Source organism: Salvelinus alpinus, chromosome 17 (genome assembly GCF_045679555.1).
Source record: "Salvelinus alpinus chromosome 17, SLU_Salpinus.1, whole genome shotgun sequence".
NCBI classification, from domain to species: Eukaryota; Metazoa; Chordata; class Actinopteri; order Salmoniformes; family Salmonidae; genus Salvelinus; species Salvelinus alpinus.
Window position 1 is genome coordinate 25,879,315 of NC_092102.1, and position 25,155 is coordinate 25,904,469.

A 25,155-nucleotide genomic window follows, 5' to 3' on the forward strand; every position below is an offset into this window, starting at 1 on the left:
AGAAAACTTGTAAAAATAGACAAGATCCTGCAACCCTGGAGAGGTAAATACCTGTCTATTTATGGAGAATTGCCCTGATTAACTCCTTAGTCATATCTCCGTTTACTCACTTACTTATGGCGCTGCCTACTCCTGATGATTCGTTTTTCAAATCATATGAGCAAAAAATATTTCACTTCATCTGGGATGCTAAACCAGACAAAATAAAACGTGCCTATCTATATAATGAATATGAATTGGGTGGGTTGAGATTATTAAATATAAAAGCACTAAACCTTAAAAGCTAAACTAAAAGCTTCACTTATTCAAAAGTTTTACTTGAACCCTAATTGCTTCTCAAGTAGATTACTAAGAAATGCTCATGTTAAAAAATTGCCTTTTTGCCTTTGTGCAGATTGCCATGTCTCATTTTTGATTAATTGACAATGATACTTTTTTCAAGGTATCTCTCTTTTTCAAACAAGCATTGCATATCTGGCTACAATTTCAATTTCATAACCCTGAAAAGAGAACAAATATTACAACAAATATTATGGCTGAACTGAAATGTGCTGGTGGATAAAATACCTGTATTTATGGAAAAGATGTTTGAAAAAGGTATTTTGTTCTTCAACTTCTTACGGCTGAGATCCCGTTAACGGGATTGACTTGACAACAGCTAGTGAAAGTGCAGGGCGCCAAATTCAAACAACAAAATTCCTCAAACATACAAGTATTTTACACCATTTTAAAGATAAACTTGTTGTTAATCCCACCGCAGTGTCTGATTTCAAAAAGGCTTTACGACAAAAGCACACCATCTGATTATGTTAGGTCAGTACCTAGTCACAGAAAAACACAGCCATTTTTCCAGCCAAAGAGAGGAGTCACAAAAAGCTGAAATATAGATAAAATGAATCACTAACCTTTGATGATTTTCATCAGATGACACTCATAGGACTTCATGTTACACAATACGTGTATGTTTTGTTTGATAAAGTTCATATTTATATCCAAAAATCTTAGTTTACATTGGCGCGTTATGTTCAGTAATGTTTTGCCTCCAAAACATCCGGTGATTTTGCAGAGAGCCACATCAATTTACAGAAATACTCATAATAAACATTGATAAAAGATACAAGTGTTTTACATGGAACTTTAGATAAACTTCTCCTTAATGCAACCACTGTGTCAGATTTTAAAAAAACTTTATGGAAAAAGCACACCATGCAATAATCTGAGTACGGCGCTCAGACACAAAAACAAGCCATACAGGTACCCGCCATGTTGTGGAGTCAACAGAAGTCAGAAATAGCATTATAAATATTCACTTACCTTTGATGATCTTCATCAGAATGCACTCCCAGGAATCCCAGTTCCACAATAAATGTTTGTTTTGTTCGATAACGTCCATCATTTATGTCCAAATACCTCCTTTTTTCCCGCGCGTTTAGTTCCAAAATCCAAATTAATGACGCGCAGGCCAGACGAAAAGTCAAAAAATTCCATTACAGTTCGTAGAAACATGTCAAACGATGTATAGAATCAATCTGTCGGATGTTTTTAACATAATCTTCAATAATGTTTCAACTGAAGAATTCCTTTGTCTGTAGAAATGCAATGGAACGCAGCTAACTCTCACGGGGGGCCTGAGTGAGCTCGTGGCACTCTGCCAGACCCCTGACTCGATCAGCTCTCATTCCCCCCTCCTTTACAGTAGAAGTATCAAACAAGGTTCTAAAGACTGTTGACATCTAGTGGAAGCCTTAGGATGTGCAATATGACTCCATAGATACTGTATATTGGATAGGCAAACCTACAAACCTCAGATTTCCCACTTCCTGGTTGGATTTTTTGTTGGATTGCCTGCCATATGAGTTCTGTTATACTTAGACATCATTCAAACAGTTTTAGAAACTTCATAGTGTTTTCTATCCAAATATACTAATAATATGCATATCTTAGCTTCTGGGACTGAGTAGCAGGCAGTTTACTCTGGGCACCTTATTCATCCAAGCTACTCAATACTGCCCCCAGCCATAAGAAGTTAAATGATATTGTAAATTGGAATGGTAGAGTTATGTCCTTCATGGAGTTATCAGAATTGTACGGGAAGTTTTGCTCATTCCAAGAGTACAACCAATTGATTACAGCATTACCCCAAAAATGGAGGAGGGAGGTGGCAGCAGGAGGAGGTAGGGAACTGGTCTGTTTCATACCAGTTTCATTTGAGGACCAGGATGTTGACAACTGTGCCATTCAGATTGCAAAATAGTTGGGAAGTGATTTTTGATGTACCGATTCCATGGTACAGAGTGTATGAGTTGATATATAAAGCAACGCAAGATTCAAGATTTCGTGCTTTTCAGCTAAAATTATTATTTAGAATTCTTGCTACCAACACAATGTTGAATATTTAGGGCATAAAATCATCGAAGCTCCGCAGATTTTGTTGTGAGGATACAGAATCAATAGACCATTTGTTTTGGTATTTCCCTCAGGTATCCTGTTTCTGGTCTCAGGTTCAGGAATGACTGAAAATGCATAGCATTGATCTAAAATTTACCCTAGAAATAGTACTGTTAGGAGATCTGGAGAGACCGGGTTAGTCAATTACTAATATACTAATACTCTTAGTAAAAGTATTTATCTTCAACTCGCAATCTGTGGATTCTATTTGATTAGATAGATTGAAATTGTACGTTAAAAATCACAGCACAGTTGAAAGGTATGTGTTGCGTAGAAATCTGAAAAAGGTGGCCAGCAGAGATAGGTGGGATGGGCTGAGGGTTGGGATGTGGAATTGGAGACAAGTGGGAGTGGAGTTGCTCTGCGGGAGATAGAATGATGATAAAATAAAGTCAAAATAAAACATAATAAAAAGTATGTTTGAATGACACTGAGGGGCAGTGTTTTTACAACTAATGCTGTGCAGGTGTTTGTACACATGCAAATACACACTCTCATTCAAATAAACGCATACAAGAACATACAAGCCTCGTGGGAGATCTGTCAACGTGCCCTTGAGCAGGGCATTGACCCTGGATGCTTCTGTGTGTCGCTCTGAATGGGAGTCTGTTGGATGACTGGTATGGTGTAGTTGTTGAGCAGCTTCACTGTAAGTATATTGTATGTTTCGGATATTCAATTTTTATTTTTTATTTTTTTAAACCTGTCTTATTGGACAAGATCAGGTCTTACCTCCCCGTTTCAAAACGTTTTCACCCTACTGAACACAACCCAGTAGCTACAGTGCACCTGTGGGTTGAACCTGGGTGCCATTCATTATGTCACACTATAGCTAAACTTAACAAAACTTTGTGCAACAGAAAACCAAACATTTTAGTTTGTTATTGAACGAGTTCAGGTAATCCGTCCCTGTTTTTGTCCTTTTCTTCTTCCATTTGGTACCTAATGAACACAACCCTGTTCTTTCCCTGTAGATTGGGGGAGGGGAGACCTACCGCATCGGGCTGCGTTTCGCTCCCAGCCAAAGTCCTGGTGCTCAGGAGATCCTCATCTACATCAACAACCAGGAGGAGACCACGGAGGAGACCTTCTGTGTGAAGGTGAAATACACCTGAACACACGGCAACTCAACGCAGTACTGTACACATCAACTACTACGGTACAGAACAATGCTGTTTGCTAAGAAAGACAGCTCAACAATGTTCTCAACAACTACTGTATAGAACTCAACACTTTGCTACTTATGAAAGACTGCTCAATTCAGTACTCATCAACTTGTGTATATATATATATTGTAACACGATGGCTTGATACATATGAATGTAGAATATTTAGTATAGATGAGTTACTTTATAACTGAAAGGTCCGGTACATATGACTGTAGGCTAATTTAAATATTATTACATATAAACAACTGTATAATTCAAACATGCAGTCTAGATGAAGTACTCTATAACCGAAAGGCTTACTATATATGACTATATTTTTGATAGACAATATTTTCCTTGTATATGTTAAAGTTGAAGTGATGCTTCACAGCGACTGTGTTGATTGAGTTATCTGTAAGTAAGATATTTATGTCTAGGAATACATGTATGAGGAAAAACAACTTTATAATGCACAGTGTGATGTGATGGGAAGCCATGCCGTTGTGTTTGCTTAGCATTCCACCTAAATAGGTCATGTTTCAAGAATCAAATGCAAATACAGTACAGGATGCCAAAATAAAAGCTCCTAAAGAGAGAGCCTGTTATCTCTTGCAGCAGCTAGAGGTATACACACACACGCAATAGTTCACCAATCATATTCAGGGTCAGATATGCCTTTATTTGGGTGTTGGTGTACTGTTCATCATCTTTTCTAACATCAGAAGGCTCCCAGACATTTCATTTTTCTTTCTACAATTTTTGTCATTTAGCAGACACTCTTATCCAGAGCGATTTACAGTAGTGAGTGGATAGATTTTCATTTGTACTGGTCCCCCGTGAATCGAACCCACAACCCTGGTGTTGCAAGTGCCATGCTCTACAGTTGTTACTTATGACCCCACCCCCATTTTTTCCCGACAAGGCTTGCGTTTCTCCAGATAGCTCTTATTAGCAAGGGCAGCACCCCTTTTAAAAATCATTTCCTCTCTTCTTCCTCTCTCTCTCTCTTTCGCTGTCTCTCTCCTTTTCCACATGCCTCCCTTTCCCTATCAGAGCCCAGGTCCTGCACATTCTGTCAACAACCCCCGTCTTATATAAGCATACCGCCTCGTTACACAACCTTGCTCTCTCTTCCTCATTAGAATGCAGGCTGCAAAAAGCCTGTACTGCTTGTACAGGAGAAAGGAGAAAAAAGCGATTAAATTCAAGATACAAAATGGGAAGTTAACATTGCTTCATATATTACACGGCTGGAGGGCTGTCCATTTCTTATTCTCCTTTTATAAAAAAAAATGTAATAGCTATTCTAAGACTTCTCACATAGACATACCACCACTATTCTTTAGTTCATTTTCACATTTTCCACCCTCTAAGGCTTTAACTGGCACCCTATTCCCTATATAGTGTAATCTTAATACACTACTTGGTACATGATATTGGGAATGGAGTGCTAATTCGGAAAGAGACATAAAAAAAAAAAAATGACATCTTGAATATCAATATCACTGTGTTTCTCCCCCATGAGGGCACTGCTATACTGAACCTCATTAGCTTCTGGTCCAGTAGTTGTCTGTTCCTCTTGTCAGAACACTGACACCTGCATTCAGCAAGGTCAGCGCATCTGTGCTTTCCAAGCAATTCTCAAGTATACTGTTGAGCTGTAGCTAGCAAAGTGGTCTCTCGCTCCATCCCTCTCCTCCCCTATCCCCCTCCTCTCTCCTCTGAATGACGTTTGAGCTTTGACCTCAAATTGGATGAGGAACTCTTCAATATCTAGTGCTTCTACGGAGATTGGATGCATGTTTGACTGCTTTCTGTACTTCAGATTGAGCTACATTTTTGTGCCCATGATTTTTGTATTTTATTTTGGTTAATGTATTTATACTTTTGATAATCTACTTGATAATCCTGCATGCGCTATGTAATACATGTTATAGTGTTTCAAACTCTGTTCTGTTGATGTCCATGCATGGTATGCCACTAGCTTGTATTCAGTCAGATCCTAAATATAGTCAGCCAATATGCACCACTTTAATTCACTTCCAGTGCTGTAAGGATGGGACCATAGAAATAGAGGCGGGACATCTATGAAAACTGATTTATAATTCTATGTGCAATATGTTTTTGTTATGTAACTGTGTATCTCAGTTTACGGTCATTTATGGTCATACTTTACTTACTGTACTGCTGCAGTGAAAGTGTACCACAGTTGTGAGCACACACAGACACACACAAACACACACACCTTTAACCCAGTGTCCTTTAGTGATAGTCCTGGAGCTAAAGTTTGGCTTGAGGGTCTCTCTACATAAGCCACTGTCTGGGCTTACAACAAAAATGCCTCAAGTAATGAATGTTATTTGTTATACCTTTCTTTTACATTGTTGCTCTCTGTAAGCAGTGTCTCACCAAACAACAAACTGTCACTGTGTGCCTTCCATAACAACCACAAATAGACTCATAACACCCATCGATACAGCCATAACCACAAATAGACTCATAACACCCATCGATACAGCCATAACAACCACAAATAGACTCATAACACCCATCGATACAGCCATAACAACCACTAATAGACTCATGACACCCAGATATAACCACAGCCAATCTAATTGTTGTTGCCATTAAAAAACTCAGCGGGCAACTCAGCTTCAATCAGCTTGGATGGCGACCAATGGAAATAACCCTTTTTGTCCGTTCTGTTCACTAGTCTTTCTTGAGAGAATACTGTACATGTAAGGATACATAAGGACAGCACACTACTTACTAAAGCAGATTCAGGTTTACGGAAGGACTATTTGATTGGCCCTAGCATGGCCCCTATCCAATCATGTGATTGTTGCAATTCAAATCCTCAGTGAGCTACTATTGTCTTGGCTTCAGTGAACTTGGATTGAGGCATTTGTGTTTACTCTATTCACTATCTTTTCCATCAGTAAATACTGAACATGCACTGTATGTTCCACATAAGGACAGCACTTTACTGAGTACAGCAGCTTTAGGTTCATGAAAGGACACCTGTATGGAACTGCAATGTGAAATATGAAAGCATGACTGTCATTGTGCCCAGAAGATTGAGGATGTAATTCAGGTTGCACAGACAGGCACAATAGGCTCAGGACATTCTTAACAGTAATGGAGTATACACACAAGCAGTTCACCAATATATGTATTCTGTCTTAATAAAATCAACCCGAATGGGAAAGGCTACATCAACTGAATTATACACAGTACTATAAATTGTTGCAGTATGATAGTATTTTGATTGGCAAACCTTTTGCAAAGAAAGAATACTGAATATACCTCTGTATGAAATGAGGTTGGTTGATCAACTTGTTTGACGGAATGAAAATGAAATGGAATGTCGTAATGTTAAAATGAAATTATTCAATCTGTTGTAGATATCAACTGCTCAAACAGTGGAAAGGGATTTAAATGACTTAAGTTTTTCCCCATTATGAATTTTAAATGGAAAAATCATGTTCCATTTCCTGGATTTAATCAAGGGGGGCTTTGAAAACTGGGCACCGGAGATGTGTTTTAATATACAGCCGGTCCAAACGGTAGCGAAAGGAAATTAAATATGAAGTCCTGATTGGGGTATAGCGGCCGACGGTACACCTTCTGTCAGCAGAATGTTCAGGCATAATTAGGATAGCGGGCACAATAGTTCCCCATGTTCAAAGTGAGAGGTGCTTTGATGTTGCTCCAGCTTGCAGCTCCCCTCCCTGCTCTGTTGCGGGGCTGTTAAGGATCCCACCTCTGACCCACTGCCCGTTCTAACAGGTGCTACTGTAGCTACGGCGACTGGGGCCCCATCCAGTAGGAACTGGATGCTTCCCAAATGGCACCCTTTTCACTATTTAATGCACTATTTTTGAAGCTCTGCTAGTGCACTTTATAGGGAATAGAGTGTCATTTTTGGATACATAGAATCACACATCAGCGTCAAAGTACAAAGTAGCTTGCTGCCAGTAACTCTTTTTATATATGTCTTATTTTCCCAACTATTCATTCACTCAAAGACTGCATTCAAATTCAGCCTGACAACAAAGACAGCATTGATCATAGAGAGACAAGCGTGCCGGCATACGTGTACCAAAGTCTGTTTTGTGATTGATGTGTCAGTCACAGTGTCGGCATGATTATATTTTGATTGTCATCCTAACAGCCTTAACAGAGGCCCTTTAACACAGAAGTAACCCACTAGATTATAGTGTTATAGAGCCCCACAGCAGAGCTGTCATAATACTCATTATTCCTAGCGGTCAAACAGGGAAATGGTTCCAATTGTTTTTCCACCACTCATTTGTCCCATGTGGTGTTTCTAAAATAAATGGTGGGAAAACGATTGGAACCATTTCCTTGTTTGACTATTAGATTTTATGGGTATTATGACTCATACTGTGGTACTCTATAGAATACACATTTACGCCCTCCTCTTAATCAATCACCTTGCTAAACATCAATTAGGCCATATTAATTTAATTAAATGTATTACAGATGCCCCTCTTCTGTTTTCTCAAAAATGTTATACAAAGAATTGTTTGGCCTCCCCAAGAGGCTCAAGTCTTTTGATTACTTCGCTAGGTGGGAACTAAGCTCGCTATAGTATTTTAAAAAGTATGTCGACTTTAAAAATAATAATAATAATCTTTATTCGCTCGCTTGCCTCACACAAAAAAAATCTGCCAAACATTTAATTACTTTTGTATGGCCTTAGAAGGTATAGTCATATCCTGACCTCTATTCCTTATAAATATTCACAAATGAGAGAGCACTCCTGTGGCCCATAGAGATAATGTGGCCCTCTGATCTCTCCCTGCTTCAATGTGACATCCCATCAGGCTTGGGGTCAAAGGTGAGATAATTTTGTGGTCACGGCACAGTCTGCCAGTATGTGCTAGTTCCACGGGTAATCGAAGGCTTCTACTTTACATCACTTCCCTATTTTCGTATGTCATTGAAGAGTCATTACAGCGAGAAATGTGTTCTGGCAAAATCTCTCACCCACACAGATTTGTAGACACACACATACACACACACACACACACACACATTTGTAGACACACATACACACACACACACACACACACACTTGTAGACACACATACATTTTATTTTAATTTTATTTCACCTTTATTTAACCAGGTAGGCCAGTTGAGAACAAGTTCTCATTTACAACTGCGACCTGGCCAAGATAAAGCAAAGCAGTGCAACAAAAATAACACAGAGTTACACATGGGATAAACAAACATACAGTCAATAACACAATGTAAAAAGTCTATATACAGTGTGTGCAAATGTAATAAGATTAGGGAGGTAAAGCAATAAATAGGCCATAGTGGCAAAATAGTTACAATTTATCATTGGAGTGATAGATGTGCAGATGATGATGTGCAAGTAGAGATACTGGGGTGCAAAAGAGCAAAAATAAATAACAATTATGGGGATGAGGTAGTTGGGTGGGCTATTTACAGATGGGCTGTGTACAGGTGCAATGATCGGTAAGCTGCTCTGACACCTGATGCTTAAAGTTAGTGAGGGAGATGTAAGACTCCAGCTTCAGTGATTTTTGCAATTCGTTCCAGTCATTGGCAGCAGAAAACTGGAAGGAAAGGTGGCCAAAGTAGGTGTTGGCTTTGGGGATGACCAGTGAAATATACCTGCTGGAGCACGTGCTACGAGTGGGTGTTGCTATGGTGACCAGTGAGCTGAGATAAGGCGGGGTTTTACCTAGCAAAGACTTATAGATGACCTGGAGCCAGTAGGTTTGGCGACAAAAATTAAGCGTGGGCAAGCCAACAAGAGCATACAGGTCACAGTGGTGGGTAGTATATGGGGCTTTGGTGACAAAACGGATGGCACTGTGATAGACTGCATCCAATTTGTTGAGTAGAGTGTTGGAGGCTATTTTGTAAATGACATCACCAAAGTCGAGGATCGGTAGGATAGTCAGTTTTACGAGGGTATGTTTGGCAGCATAGGTGAAGGAGGCTTTGTTGCGAAATAGGAAGCCGGTTCTAGATTTCTTTTTGGATTGGAGATGCTTAATGTGAGTCTGGATGGAGAGTTTACAGTCTAACCAGACAACTAGGTTTTTGTAACACACACCCCTATTGCACTACCTGCTTGAGATCCACGGGTCAACAGGTCCGTTATCTACCGGTATGTTATAGTATTGCAATTTATTTGAACACTTTGTATTTTAGAAGGCAAGGCTATTGGCTTTCATATCATGCTATGATAGAGTAATGCAGTCGTCTCAACATGTATGTTAATCTTATTGGCCCATGTTGACGATTGCCGATCTGCTGTGAAATGGTTACCGTTTTTATGGTTACCATCATGTTATCATGTTAGTTCTTCTAGTGCGCCATTTTGTATGTCTTCAGCTGTCTTGTTGATTCAACAGGTGTCCGCATTCCTTTTAGCAGACCAACATTTCACCAAATCACATTGTATTTGTCACATGCGCCGAATATAACAGGTGTAGACATTACAGTGAAATACTTACTTACAAGCCTTTAACCAACAATGCAGTTTTAAGAAAATACCTACGAAAAGGAAGAAATGAAAGTAACAAATAATTAAAGAGCAGCAGTAAAATAACAATAGCGAGGCTATATACAGGGGGTACCGGTACAGAGTCAATGTGCGGCGGCACCGGTTAGTCAAGGTAATTGAGGTAATATGTACATGTAGGTAGAGTTATTAAAGTAACTATGCATAGATAATAACAGAGAGTAGCAGCAGCGTAGAAGGTGGGTGGGGGGGCAATGCAAATAGTCTGGGTAGCCTCACCAATATCAGTTATATTAAGTTCATTTTCAATTCAGTTTCCAGTTCAGTTCTTATGAGGAAGATGAACCACCAAAATAGTTGCGTATACTTCCTGTCTTGCCAACCGCTGTAGCGTTGTGCGCCCACGTTGTCCAGTTCCCCCAGAGCTTTCTGCATCCTGACCGCCGCTTTAGAGAGATTGCTGCTGTGCTCCCGGTTAGAGGGCCAAGCATCACCAAATGCACAGGGCCAAATCCACCGCCCCTGTTGCACCTCCAGAGCTCAGAGTTAATGGAGGCCCCTCTCCCCTCTAGCCATCTTATGATCAGATGTGTGTGGACATGCACCCAGTTAGGAAAACACTGCATGTTTTAAGGCTTGACTTAAAACGGGAGAGTTTATGTTCTGGTATGTTCCATTATTATGGACATTGGGAAAAGATGTTTAGATTCACGTCCATCCATGTTCAAAGACGATTTACAAATTGTAATCTTGATGAAGTAGATGCTTGTTGAATCCCCCCCACATACACACACACACACACACAGGAACACGCTCTACACACAACTAGAGAACCACTGCAACAACACTTATTCAACATGTCCGTACAACACCAGCAGTACACACGTTTACACAACTCTGGAAGTCAACAGACTACACACACAACCACAGCAGACGTGATCTTTCTTTGAGACTCTTTTCTCAACAGCTCCCTGTATCTTTACAATGCCCTCAGAGAGATAGTCAGAGAGGGAAAGCTTTTATTCCAGCACTTTCCCTTCACTCTGTTTTGAGCTTCGACAATAATTGTATAATCATTAATAAAAGCTAAAGCATGTTCTTCTAGCTCGGGAACAGAGGTAATTTGAACGTCCTGTGCCGCACGGGTCGGTGGTACACACACTGAGAGTGTAATCACATTAGACTTGTATTTTCCTGGCATGCCTCTGATGCTGTTCAACATCATTTGAGACCAATTGGTTTAGCTTGAACTCATCACACTCCCGGGGCCTTCACCAACACGGAATTTCACATTTCTTCTGCTTTTATACAGGGACGAAGTCGTATAGTTGTACCCCTGTCATTTTAGAGCGGTAACACCAACGCAAGGAAAGAATTAGGGAAAGGGGGATACCCAGTCAGTTGTACAACTGAATGCCTTCAACTGAAATGTATCTTCCGCATTTAACCCAACCCCTCTGAATCAGTGAGGTGCGGGGAGCTTCCTTAATCGAACAGTGGGTTAACTGCCTTGCTCGGGCAGAACGATTTTTTTTTATACACCTTGTCAGCTCGGGGATTCGATCCATCAATCTTTTATAAATAACTTTGAAGAAAAAATGGAGGGAGAGGGCATGTTACCATACAGTAAAATAACGAGCTGGGAAGGGATCATTGTTAGTCAGGCTGCTTTATACATAGCATACATACATACATAGCATACTGTAAACACAGCTCATATGCTTTATGATACGACTATACATTATTATTCCAACAATAACTGGTTTTCGATGTACAGTGTGTTCTACTGTGATTCTAGTTCTGTTCAAATAGTGAAATCCATACAGTATAGCCCTGGCATGAATTTTCCTCTTTGATAAGATGACTGGCAAGTCAATCAACTCCATTGAATCAGTTCAAAGTTACATCTTGATCTCGAACACAAATAACTATTCCACCAGTCTTAAATGGATCGCACAGGACCCACAGCTTCCAGTGTTCATTTCCATCGGACTAAGTGCTTTGCAGTGAAATTGAATCCCACTTTTAAATGTGGCATTAAGCAAATTTCCTTGATACATAATCCATGAGACCAAGGACGTCATGCACCCATTATTTTTGAGGGGGAACGAAGTACGTCAGGATGGAGGAGGGTGTGGTCTGGAAGTTGGAGAATTGCATTTTTTTTTCAAACACCGGAAACAGCTTTTTCCTGCAATCTAGAGACGTAATCATTTTACCTAAATCTATGACCAAAACTATGTATTTTCTGCTTATGTTATCTAAGCATATTTCTTTACCTGTTCCATTGTCATTTTAATTAATGATGCACATTGATTCGTTAAACTTTTATGTCTTAGGACTTTAATACAACTGCCACATTGATATACAGTTGAAGTGGAAAGTTTACATACATTTAGGTTGGAGTCATTAAAACTCGTTTTTCAACCACTCAACAAATGTCTTGTTAACACACTATAGTTTTGGCAAGTCGGTTCGCGCATCTACTTTGTGCATGACACAAGTCATTTTTCCAACAATTGTTTACAGACAGAATATTTCACTTATAATTCACTGTATCACAATTCCAGTGGGTTAGAAGTTTACATACACTGAGTTGGCTGTGTCTTTAAACAGCTTGGAAAATTCCAGAAAATTATGTCATGGCTGTAGAAGCTTTTGATAGGCTAATTGACATAATTTGAGTGAATTGGCAGTGTGGATGTATTTCAAGGCCTACCTTCAAACTCTTTGCTTGACATCATGGGAAAATAAAAAGAAATCAGCCAAGACCTCAGAAAAAGAATTGTACAACTCCACAAGTCTGGTTCATCCTTGGGAGCAATTTCTAAATGCCTGAAGGTACCATGTTCATCTGTACAAACAATAGTATGCAAGTATAAACACCATGGGACCACGCAGCAGTCATACCACTCAGGAAGGAGATGTGTTCTGTCTCCTAGAGAAAAGTGCAAATAAATCCCAGAACAACAGCAAAGGACCTTGTGAAGATGCTGGAGGAAACGAGTACAAAAGTATCTATATCCACGGTAAAACGAGTTCTATATCGACATAACCTAAGATGTAAGAAATACAAGCTGAAATAAATAATTATCTCTACTCTTATTCTGACATTTCACATTCTTACAATAAAGTGGTGATCCTAACTGACCTAAGACAGGGAATTTTTACTAGGATTAAATGTCAGGAATTGTGAAAAACTGAGTTCAGATGTATTTGGCTAAGGTGTATGTAAACTTCTGACTTCAACTGTATAAACTCAGCAAAAGAAACATCCTCTCACTGTCAACTGTGTTTATTTGTGTGTAAATGTGTAAATATTTGTATGAACATAGTAAGATTCAACAACTGAGACATAAACTGAACAAGTTCCACAGACATGTGAATAACAGAAATGTAATAATGTGACCCTGAACAAAGGGGGGGGTCAAAATCAAAAGTAAGAGTCGGTATCTTGTGGCGACCAGCTGCATTAAGTAATGCAGTGCATCTCCTCATGGACTGCCCCAGATTTGCCAGTTCTTGCTGTAAGATGTTACCCCACTTTTCCACCAAGGAACCTGCAAGTTCCCGGACAATTCTGGGGGTAATGGCCCTAGCCCTCAGCCTCCGATCCAACAGGTCCCAGACGTGCTCAATGGGATTGAGACCCTGGCTCTTCGCTGGCCATGGCAGAACACTGACATTCCTGTCTTGCAGGAAATCACGCACAGAACGAGCAGTATGGCTGGTGGCATTGTCATGCTGGAGGGTCATGTCAGGATGAGCCAGCAGGAAGAGTACCACATGAGGGAGGAGGATGTCTTCCCTGTGACGCACGGCGTGGAGATTGTCTGCAATGACAACAAGCTTAGTCCGATGATGCTGTGACACACCGCCCCAGACCATGACGGACCCTCCAAATCGATCCCACTCCAGAGTACAGGCCTCGGTGTAAACGCTCATTCCTTTGACAATAAGCGCGAATCCGACCATCAACCCTGGTGAGATAAAACCGAGACTCGTCAGTGAAGAACACTTTTTGCCAGTCCTGTCTGTTCCAGTGACGGTAGGTTTGTGCCCATAGGCGACGTTGTTGCCGGTGATGTCTGGTGAGGACCTGCCTTACAACAGGCCTACAAGCCCTCAGTCCAGCCTCTCTCAGCTTGTTGCGGACAGTCTGAGCACTGATGGAGGGATTGTGAGTTCCTGGTGTAACTCGGGCAGTTGTTGCCATCCTGTATCTGTCCCACAGGTGTGATGTTCGGATGTACCGATCCTGTGCAGGTGTTGCAACACGTGGTCTACCACTGCGAGGACGATCAGCTGTCCGTCCTGTCTCCCTATAGCGCTGTCTTAGGCGTCTCACAGTACAGACATTGCAATTTATTGCCCTGGCCATATCTGCAGTCCTCATGCCTCCTTGCAGCATGCCTAAGGCACGTTCACGCAGATGAGCAGGGACTCTGGGCATCTTTCTTTGCATGCATAGCTCTCATAGTTTTTTTTTGCCAAACTAACAATGTCTTACTGTATTTAAATTATTTTATTTTATTTCAACTAACTTATGTTTTAATTCAATTAATTCAATAAAATTTCAGAGGTTACATTTCCCCAGGCCCATTACTCAGCTTAAAATTGCGAGGTGGCCATTATTACAGAGAAACAACAAAGCATTCCCATTTTATTTATTCATCAAGAAGGAATCATTGGGCTACATAGCTTGATCAAATTAATTTACAAAAATACCTCCTGCACATCACCGGCAGCTAAATCAAATCAAAAGCTGTGTGTGTACACTCTCCTCTTCCACTGACAATACTGCACACGCTTCAGTATCTAACATCCTGCCTGGGCATTTCTTTGCTCCATGCGCCGTAGAAGGTACCACTTACTAAGGAGAATAGGGGGGGTACTTCTTGCCTGGTCCAGCCGGTATGGCCGTTCTGCAAAATACAGCTGACAGATCTTTTTAGAAATAATTATGATAAAACGTGGGCTTTAGAAAAGAGAGGCGGAGAGAAAAGACACCTCACATCCATCCAGTAGAAAACCAACAGGACATCTCTTCCTACTACCGTCGACATCCAGATAACTAAATATTATGTGGAGCGTTTACATTGTTATGGTGATTTGCACTCAGCGCGTGCAGAGTTCTTGTTGTAGACGTTGAAGTCTAGAGGGATGTTCGGCACTGACTTTACAGTGCCTTCGGAAAGTATTCAGACCCCTTGACTTTTTCCACATTTTGAAAATTATAACTTTGTAATCTGAATATTTTCCTTGGTGCCCCGACTTCCAAGTTAATTACATTTACATGATTAGAATAATCACGTAATAATAATTACAGAGAATTGATTTGATAAAATAACAGTCTTAATTTTAATGATGCCAAAGACACGACAGTGCTTAGGGTCGTTGTCCTGTTGGAAGGTGAACCTTCGCTCTAGTCTTAGGTCCTGAGTGCTCTGGAGCAGATTTTCATCAAGGATCTCTCAGTATTTTGCTCCATTCATCTTTACCTTGATCCTGACTAGTCTCCTAGTCCCTGCTGCTGAAAAACATCCCCACAGCATGATGATGCTACCACCATGCTTCACCGTAAGGATGATGCCAGGTTTCCTCCAGACGTGACGCTTGACATTTAGGCCAAAGAGTTCAATCTTGGATTCATCAGACCAGAGAATCTTGTTTCTGCAGAGTGCTGCAGAGATGGTTGTTTTTCTGGAAGGTTCTCCCATCTCCACCGCGGAACTCTAGAGCTCTGTCAGAGAGACCGTCTGGTTCTTGTTCACCTCTCTGACCATGACCCTTCTCCCCCGATTACTCAGTTTGGCCAGGCTGCGTGCTCTAGGAAGAGTCTTGGTGGTTCCAAACTTCTTCCATTTAAGAATGATGGAGGGTGGCCACTGTGTTCTTGGGGACCTTCAATGCTGCAGAAATGTTTTGGTACCCTTCCCCAGATCTGTGCCTCGACACAATCCTGTCTCGGAGCGCTACTAACAATTCCTTCGACCTCATTGCTTGGTTTTTGCTCTGACATGCACTGTCAACTGTGAGACCTTATATCAAATCATGTCCAATCAATTGAATTCACCACAGGTGGATTCCAATCAAGCTGTATAAACATCTCAAGGATGATTTATGGAAACAGGATGCACCTGAGCTCAATTTCGAGTCTCATAGCAAAGGTCTGAATACTTATGTAAATAAGGTATTTTTTTATTCTAAAAACCTGTTCACTTTGTCGTTTCGAGGTATTGTGTGTGGATTGCAGAGGAAATCTTTTTATTTAATCCATTTTAGAATAAAGCTGTAATGTAACAAAATATGGATGAATATTTATTTTGACTTTAGAATGTTAATGATGACATTAAAGCGTGACCAACCGATGTGCTGGAATTTCCAAGTGGAAAGAACTTGAGAATCAGCAGCACATTCATCTGCCTGTGTTTGATATAGTAGAACAGCATGAAACTGACTATCGGATTCATAGTTGTCTGGGTTTTAGAGGAAAACCACGAAAACATCAATCCAAGCGTTTGTGTAAATGCATGGTGTCTGAACACAACACACCATGCCTAACAAATCTGATCATTGCGACACGTACATGGATGTCTTGAGGCAGCAAGTCTGCTCATAGGGGCTAGCTTTCATTGAGACAGAGTAATAACAACAAGTCCTCCACTGATGCACCACTATCTTCCTTCTACTATGTCTGGGATTGAGTTGAGCCCTCATGACGTCCCAGCAGGTGTGTGTCCGTGGATGTGTCACCCTCCTGTTGCCACCAGCCCAGGGGGCTAAACACTGAGATGCTACCAAGCTGAGCGCCAGCCCCCCTCCTCTCCACTTCTGTGGAAGAGTAATGCCTTTAATAACAACAGGGAGCTGGGCTACATCACCACTGGTACTGTTCTTGGCTTGTTTTAAACACAGTCCCTTAGCTGCCATTAAGGCCTAATCCACCTGCGGGGGAATTGTCTGTTGGAGGGAGAGAGGGAGTGGAGAATGCTTACACACTGTCAGTTGCTGGCTAGCTGGGATAATTGACTCCATCATTGCCATGGATGGCTGTTCATTCCCCAAACGCTCGCCTCGGCCGCCAATAATGGTCGCTGTATTGTGTGAATCTTAACAATTGCTCTGGAACTCCGAGGTATTCAGACACTGCTAGGTAATGAGCAAGGGAAGGACGAGTGGACCTGCCTTTGCAGATTATGGTAAATGTATGCAGGTAATCTTTTGGTGTATTGATTGGACTGGGTAAATAGGTTGCACTGGTCAAATTGTTTACACCTGTAAAAGTTTAATAGCTGACAAGCCAGTGCGTTACAGTAGCTGTAGCTAGATGGTTCTAGTGGTAGGTTAGTCTCATCTGAAAGACCTCATGGTAGATGGTATCCCTACATTCATGATACACATGTCCCTGTCTCTGCACTACTATGGTATGGGGATCTCCTAGACCAGAGGGAAGGGTACCTTACTGGCCCTCCAATAAAAGCAACCACTTGATCTCCAATTGCAGTGCCCACCACCACACCAAGTTTGGCTTAGCTTCAACAGCGAACGCGTTTTTTAATGAATAGCACAAAAATAGCAAACATACAGTGTATTCAGAAAGTATTCAGACCCCTTGACTTTTCCACATTTTGTTAGTTACAGCCTTATTCTAAAATGTATTAAGTAGTTTTGTTTTTATCATTCTACACACAATACCCCATAATGACAATGCAAAGACAGATTTTTACAAATGTTTGCAAATGTATCTAAAAAAAGAATATATACTAAAATGAAATATTACTTTTACATAAGTATTCAGACCCTTTACTCAGTACTTTGTTGAAGCACCTTTGGCAGCGATTACAACCTTGAGTCTTCTTGGGTATGACGCTACAAGCTTGGCACACCTGTATTTGGGGAGTTTTTCCCATTCTTCTCTGCAGATCCTCTCAAGCTCTGTCAGCTCTGGCTGGGCCACTCAATGACGTTCAGAGACTTGTCCCAAAGCCACTCCTGCATTGTCTTCGCTGTATGCTTAGGGTCGTTGTCCTGTTGGAAGGTGAACCTTCGCCCCAGTCTGAGGTCCTGAGCACACTGGAGCAGATTTTCATCAAGGATCTCTCTGTACTTTGCTCTGTTCATCTTTCCCTCGATCCTGACTAGTCTCCCAGTCCCTGCCGCTGAAAAACATCCCCAAAGTATGATGCTGCCATCACCATGCTTCACCGTAGGGAGGATGTCAGGTTTCCTCCAGACGTGACGCTTGGCATTCAGGCCAAAGAGCTCAATCTTGGTTTCATCATACCAGAGAATCTTGTTTCTCATGGTCTGAGAGACCTGTAGGTGCCTTTTGGAAAACTCCAAGCTGAGTTTTCCTTTAGGTGCCTTTTACTGAGGACTGGCTTCCGCCTGGCCACTCTACCATAAAGGCCTGATTGGTGGACACAATCCAATCCTGTCTCGGAGCTCTATGGACTATTCCTTCGACCTTATGACTTGGTTTTTGTTCTGACATGAACTGTCAAATGTGGGACCTTATATGGTGTGTGCCTTTCCAAATCATGTCCAATCAATTGAATTTACCACAGGTGGACTCCAATCAAGTTGTAGAAACATCTCAAGGATGATCAATGGACACAGGTTGCACCTGAGCTCAATTTCGAGTATCATAGCAAAGGGTCTGAATACTTATGTAAATAAGGTAAAACATTTGCAAACATTTCTAAGAACCTGTTTTCGCTTTGTCATTATGGGGTATTTTGTGTAGATTGATGAGGAATGTATTTTTATTTAATACATTTTAGAATAAGGCTGTAACGTAACAGAATGTGGAAAAAGTCATGGGGTCTGAATACTTTCCCAATGCACTGTAACTGCCTCGCAGTGGGCTAGAGTGCGAGGAGGGCTTATGTATGGCATTATCAAAGGGAACTAAAGACACTCTGCCTGTCACTTTAGCCATGACAGCAGAGGCACCTGTAGGCTGCCCACGGGCCAGGCCCTTTCCTCTGGCTGCTCCCCAGGGCCTTCCTCTCCACCACCTGCTTCCCCAGATGTGCTGCACTGGATGCCTTCCAAATCCTTCTTAGTGTTCTACCAAGCAAGAGGAAGGGAGGCTTTTGTCTGATGCTGTCATCTATTTATTTATTTATTTATTTTTATTTTACCGTTATTTTACCAGGTAAGTTGACTGAGAACACGTTCTCATTTGCAGCAACGACCTGGGGAATAGTTACAGGGGAGAGGAGGGGGATGAATGAGCCAATTGTAAACTATGCTTGTATCTGACAGGTACACCAGTGAGAGGGAGGAATAGAGATGATCCTAGGGTCTAGGGAACTGAACATGTAAGCTAGCTGTCTGCCCCTGCTGCTGCTACTGATTAAACTTGCACATATTTTGTTTGGAAGACATTTTGGTGAGGACTTTTTGGAATTCATTGACTTGCATAATCTGTTTAAAAATAACCTTATTGAGCTGTACTGTACTTGATTTTCATTTTGCCCGCAGTCAGTAGTTCCCTCTATTGCGATGCTCTTCGCAGGAGGGACTTCAGCTCTCGGAGACGTTGACATTTGACATGACATTGCTCATTATGTTGAGAAAATGGCATGACTATTCAAACATATACCTCCTCCGTCAATCCGTGACAACAGTGATCGGCAGTTCCATTTCTCTCGTGTGTTTATTCTCAACCAAGGGCCTGCTGGTATAATACTGTTAAACTTTGTGCTCCCGCATTACACGTCCCTGACAGTGAGATTCCAGTCATGTCTCGGTGAAAACGTGACGCTGGCTGCTCAGATGCACCTTCAGATAAGCTAGTGAATCAAACTAGAGGCTGAGTTTAGGATAATGAGAGAATGCTTTGGGTAATCCACATATCTAATTTGCACAAAAATTATTGAAGAAAACGTTATTTTAATAAAACACAATTGTACAGGGTTTACCAGCTGACATGCTTGTGATTCACTGGAGTACAATTCACCGGAGTAGAAGTTTTTAGTTTGAAACTATCCCTTTAACTCTAAAAACTATAAATTGACTCTTACTGGTCATCAAGCCAACCAACTGTCATGGCACAGGTAATTTACCAGTCATTTATCATTTTCTGTTGTTGTCAATCAACAGGATATACAGTGCATTCGGAAAGTGTTCAGACCCCTTCCCTTTTTCTACATTTTGTTACGTTACAGCCTTGTTCTAAAATTGATTAAATGTTTTTCTCCTCAATCTACACACAATACCCCATAATGACAAGGTGAAAACAGGTTTTTAGAAATGTTTGCTAATTTATAAAATTAAAATAAAAAACTGATACCATATTTACATAAGTATCCCCTTTGCTAGGAGACTCGAAATTGAGATCAGGTGCATCCTGTTTCCATTAATCATCCTTGATGTTTCTACAACTTGATTGGAGTCCACCTGTGGTAAATTCAATCGATTGCTTCATCATTATGGGGTGTTGTGTGAAGATTGATGAGGGGGGAAAACGATTTAATCAATTTTAGAGTAAGGTTGTAACGTAACAAAATGTGGAAAAAGTGAAGGGGTCTGAATACTTTCAGAATGCACTTTATATACTAAATGCCTCAGTGGGAACAGAAGCCCAAGCTTTTCTGAATACATTCCCCTCCAAAAAGTTACACTTTTCTGAAGTGAAAATAGTGACTTTTATTGGGTTCTGAATATGTTTATTTTGAGAAATATTTTTTGCCAGGCTATCAAAGGTAAAGACATATGCCTACCATTGAGAAGTAAAAAAAAACAACAACAACAAAAAAACAGATAAAGTATAGTATACTGTACTTTCTGATTTATTTTGTGAATACACATGGCTCCTTGGTTTGAGTGGCATTTCAGTGACAGCTATCAAAGCCGTTCTCTCGCTACTTCCCTCTACAGTAATCAAAGTCTTTGGAGCGCTTTAAAACAGTTGAGGTACAGGACTGAAAAAAACATTATGCACAATGTCGAATAGTAAACCACATTTTGGATTTTTCTCACATCACACAGTCACAGACAGACTTTAAAAGAGCCTAACACAACTTTAATCAAATCACCATCACTGTATAACCTGAGATGTCTTGGACATTTTAAAGTGTCTGCAATGTCTCAACTATATTTATTTGTAGCCTCCTACTGGGCAAAAACTGGTTGCATTAACATTGTTTCCATGTTCTTTCAACAAAAAATGTAATCTGATGACATTGAATCAGTGTGGGAAACTGATTGGATTTGCAAAAAGTCATAGACTAAATTCCCTTACATTTATTTGTCACCCAAATAGACTTTGAAATGATGTCTGTGCCCAGTGGGATGGTTCAAAATCTACAACAGGAAACCTTTGGGGAAAAAACAATTTCACTGTAAGGACATAAATATATCTGCTACAACAATCTGCAAAAGCCCTCATCCCAGGCCCTATCAACCTGTTTCCAGGAGCGAAGATATTAACACACACCTTGAGAATAATCCTTGACCTACCTTTGAAAACAAAGGCTCTTAGAGACAAAATGACCTCTAGAAAACTCTCTTTTCCACTATCTTCCAAGTAAATGTATTTATACTGTTATTTGATGATGCCCTTTCATGGGCCGGGATTCAATCAAGGCGCATTGTCGACAAGCAAACTGCACTCTTGACAACCTTTTATTGAATCCATGGATTGTTTCTTGATTCGTCATGTACCATTTTCTACTTGTAATTGTTACTCTACATATCCAATTTTTGGGTAAGAATATTAATTTATTCACGGTAAAAGAATAGCCATGTCCTAAATCTGGCTTGCCTACTACTTACTTAAACTGCATACTGTGTACAAATCATACTACGTACTATTTAGCGCATACTGTTTAGTAAAACGTATGCAGTATGCCAAATCCGCAACGTACTACTTTTGGTGCGTTCAAGACAATTGGGAACACAGAAAAAACGAGCTCAGACTGGGAAATATTGCGGTGTCAGTCATCTTCAGGATGGAGAAGTCAGAGCTCTAGGATGATGCCCACGTTTCCAACTTGTATTTGCGAGTTGGATGACCGTTCAAAACGATTTTTCCCGGTGGGACCAGTGAGTTCCTTGTTGTCTTGAACAGACCATCAGCTATGGCTTCGCATATGAAGCGAGAAGGATTGCCTGTAGCCCCATCCAGTGACCTTTCACTATAGCGGAGCACCAGAATGTTGTTGTTTTGGGCTAACGTTAGCTAAGTAGTTTACGTATTTAGAGTAAACTTGAGTTAACTGTAGGCCTAAGCTTGTGTCTATTGGAGAGTCACCTGAAGCTCAAGAGGAATGGGAGATGCAGTAAAGGAATGCAGTGCTGAGGCAGAGGGCTCGTAATGAGGACGACTGGCTACTACTCTGAACTGTGTGTTGAGTTTTCTGCCGCCAAAAGCTGCTGAAGCATCACCTAAGTGGGTGCCATATACTGTGAAGTTATACACGAATCAGGCTGGTTCCCCGAGTATCTAGCCCTCTACAAGATAATCACCAGACTCCATCTTCATCAACCATCTCCCTGACCACCTTTCTCTGATCAAGCCATGAACTCCATCTTTGGAAGGATGCATGCACCCAGACTTGGCCTCTTATTGGTTGACCTAGCCAACTATTTCCAGGTTACACATGACGAGTTATTGCTTGTTTTTTTGCTTTTGATGCGCATTGAGATTATGAAAAGCGCTATCGAAATGTAATAAATTATTATTATAACAAAGCTGGTTTATTTAGTTTAGTAGAGCAAAACGCTCTGATTAAAGGCCAAGATGCCAACACGTAAGCTTCAGTAAGTTAACTATTACTAGCAAGAGCAGTGTGCAGGTTATTATTATTTTTTTCAACTTATCTAATTGTTACCATGCACCTGCAACAAGATAGCTTGGATGTGCGAGTGCATTTTTTATGTTGAAAGTTAAACCCACCAACAATAGATGTACCAATATCAAATATGTTGTTTTATTACAAACAATAAACACTTTAAGGAGAACAGCAATTCACTTTGGGTAAGGAAAAAAAGCACTTCATCTAACTTTACAAAATACATAAAACTACTTCTTAATCATGGCCTCAAATGTCCATAAGTCGTGCTTCCCTAGCAGTCACCTCCCACTCCTTTTCCAGCATCCACATCTGGACCCTTCCGGAAGGGAGAGGAGGAGATGATGACCGGTGGGGTGATGGAGTGGCAGCCCCTCAGCGCCTCATCCATCAGCATATATCATTTCCAGGATATGGCTCTGGCCTCCCATCCCTCCGTGCTGACTGGAGGGAGCTTTCAACTCCTGAAAAATCTTGGAAATTGTAATCTTTCGGCATCAAACATACTACATTTAAAGCCCTGTAAAAGGTATTATGCCAATTGCAGTACATTTCTATTGAATACTTGCACCTTTCTAACATGTACACTGAGTATTGAGTTGTACCCCCTTTTGCCTTCAGAACAGCCTCAATTCGTCGGGCCATGGACTCTACAAGGTGTCAAGCGTTCCACAGGAATGCTGGCTCATGTTGACTCCAATGCTTCCCACAGTCATGTCAAGTTGGCTGGATGTCTTTTAGGTGGTGGACCATTCTTGATACACACAGGAAACTGTGGAAAGGTGTTCATAATGTTTTATACACTCCGTGTATATATATTCACACTTACAAGAAGCATAGGAAATAGATGGGAAATTGATGTTGCTCTCAGAGAAAATGGGAACTTTATTAGCCAACTACAGCACAGCAATAAATGTCAAAATAACAGTAGTGTACCATGTATTTTTGCTTATGGTTCTTCCACTTCTTTTCACCCATGCAGGTGACAGCTGCCCCTCCAGCTCACACTCCTTCAAGTAGATCTCGAAAAGACGCGTACAATATTAACCAAAACATGAGCAAAGTAGAGTTGTCTGAACTTTCTGTAGATAGTGGTTAGAGCGTTGGACTAGTAACCGAAAGGTTGCAAGATCGAATCCCCGAGCTGACCAGGTACAAATCTATCGTTCTGCCCCTGAACAAGGCAGTTAACCCACTGTCCCTCGGCCGTCATTGAAAATAGGAATACAGATTTGCACCTTGCTGCCTGCCGTGCCTTTAGCTAGCTAGCTACGTGCTTTAGTAGGACTAGAAGTTATAACTGTTCGAAAGTAATGCTAGCAATAGGGTTTCTTGCTTGCTGTTGTTAAGCGACAACTTCATATTTAACATTAGCCTAGTTAGCTAGCTACTTGTTATAAATACCAGGGCTTGTGTTCAAAATGTTGCAGGGTCTGGTGACAATACCAGGCATTTAATTCAAGGGCAAACACCGCAAATAAGGTTTTGAGTATGTCATGTGGCCATAGTTAGCTCTCTTGCTACTGCACTATGCACTGCCAGTAGCTAAGGTTAGTAATGTGGGAGCCTACATTCCTATTTTCCACAGCCATGCTGGTCCCAACACTTCTCTTTTCTTCCAGTTCTCCTGATTTGTCTCATCAGTTTATCTGTTTTGAGCTGATTGTACTGTGCAATATTAGTTTCTACCTGAACGGTTACAGCCTGAATGGGTCTAGCTAGTTTCATTGCACATTACCATTACTTTCACCATAACAGGTTATCTGCACTCGTTACTGTTTCACCTTAACAATCCAATTTAAAAAAATTAATAAAAAATGTTTACCTTTATTTAACTCGGTAAGTCAGTTAAGAACAAATTCTTATTTACAATGATGGCCTAGTTGTAAAGGCCCTCCCGGCCATACCCTCCCCTAACTCGGATGACGCTGGGTCAATTGTGCGCCGCCCTATTGGACTCCCGATCACGGCCGGTTGTGATCCCGGGTCTGTAGTGACGCTTCTAGCACTGCGATGCAGTGCCTTAGACTGCTGCGCCACTCGGGAGCAAAATGCATTGTGGATGTGTGCAGCTAATTCTACTCGATGAAAAGCCGAAATGAGTATAACATTGTGGCATTTAAACCATACTCGATTTTCGAAAATTCACATACTATAAAATGTTATGTTTTTGCGTACTGATTATATCATGCACGTTTGCGTTGTTTCCTGCTATTCGTTGCTTT

At 40.9% G+C, this 25,155-nt stretch overlaps 1 protein-coding gene across 1 annotated transcript in view; it reads left to right on the top strand.

Moving 5' to 3' along the window:
• Positions 1-13,400, top strand: part of nphp4 (nephronophthisis 4) — a 214,315-nt gene extending 200,915 nt beyond the window's left edge. Inside the window, exon 29 of the mRNA XM_071348201.1 lies at positions 3,423-13,400. Coding sequence (XP_071204302.1) covers positions 3,423-3,563 — 141 coding nt within the window. The 3' untranslated portion in view covers positions 3,564-13,400. The remainder of the gene's footprint in view (positions 1-3,422) is intronic.
• Positions 13,401-25,155: the final 11,755 nt, after the last annotated feature.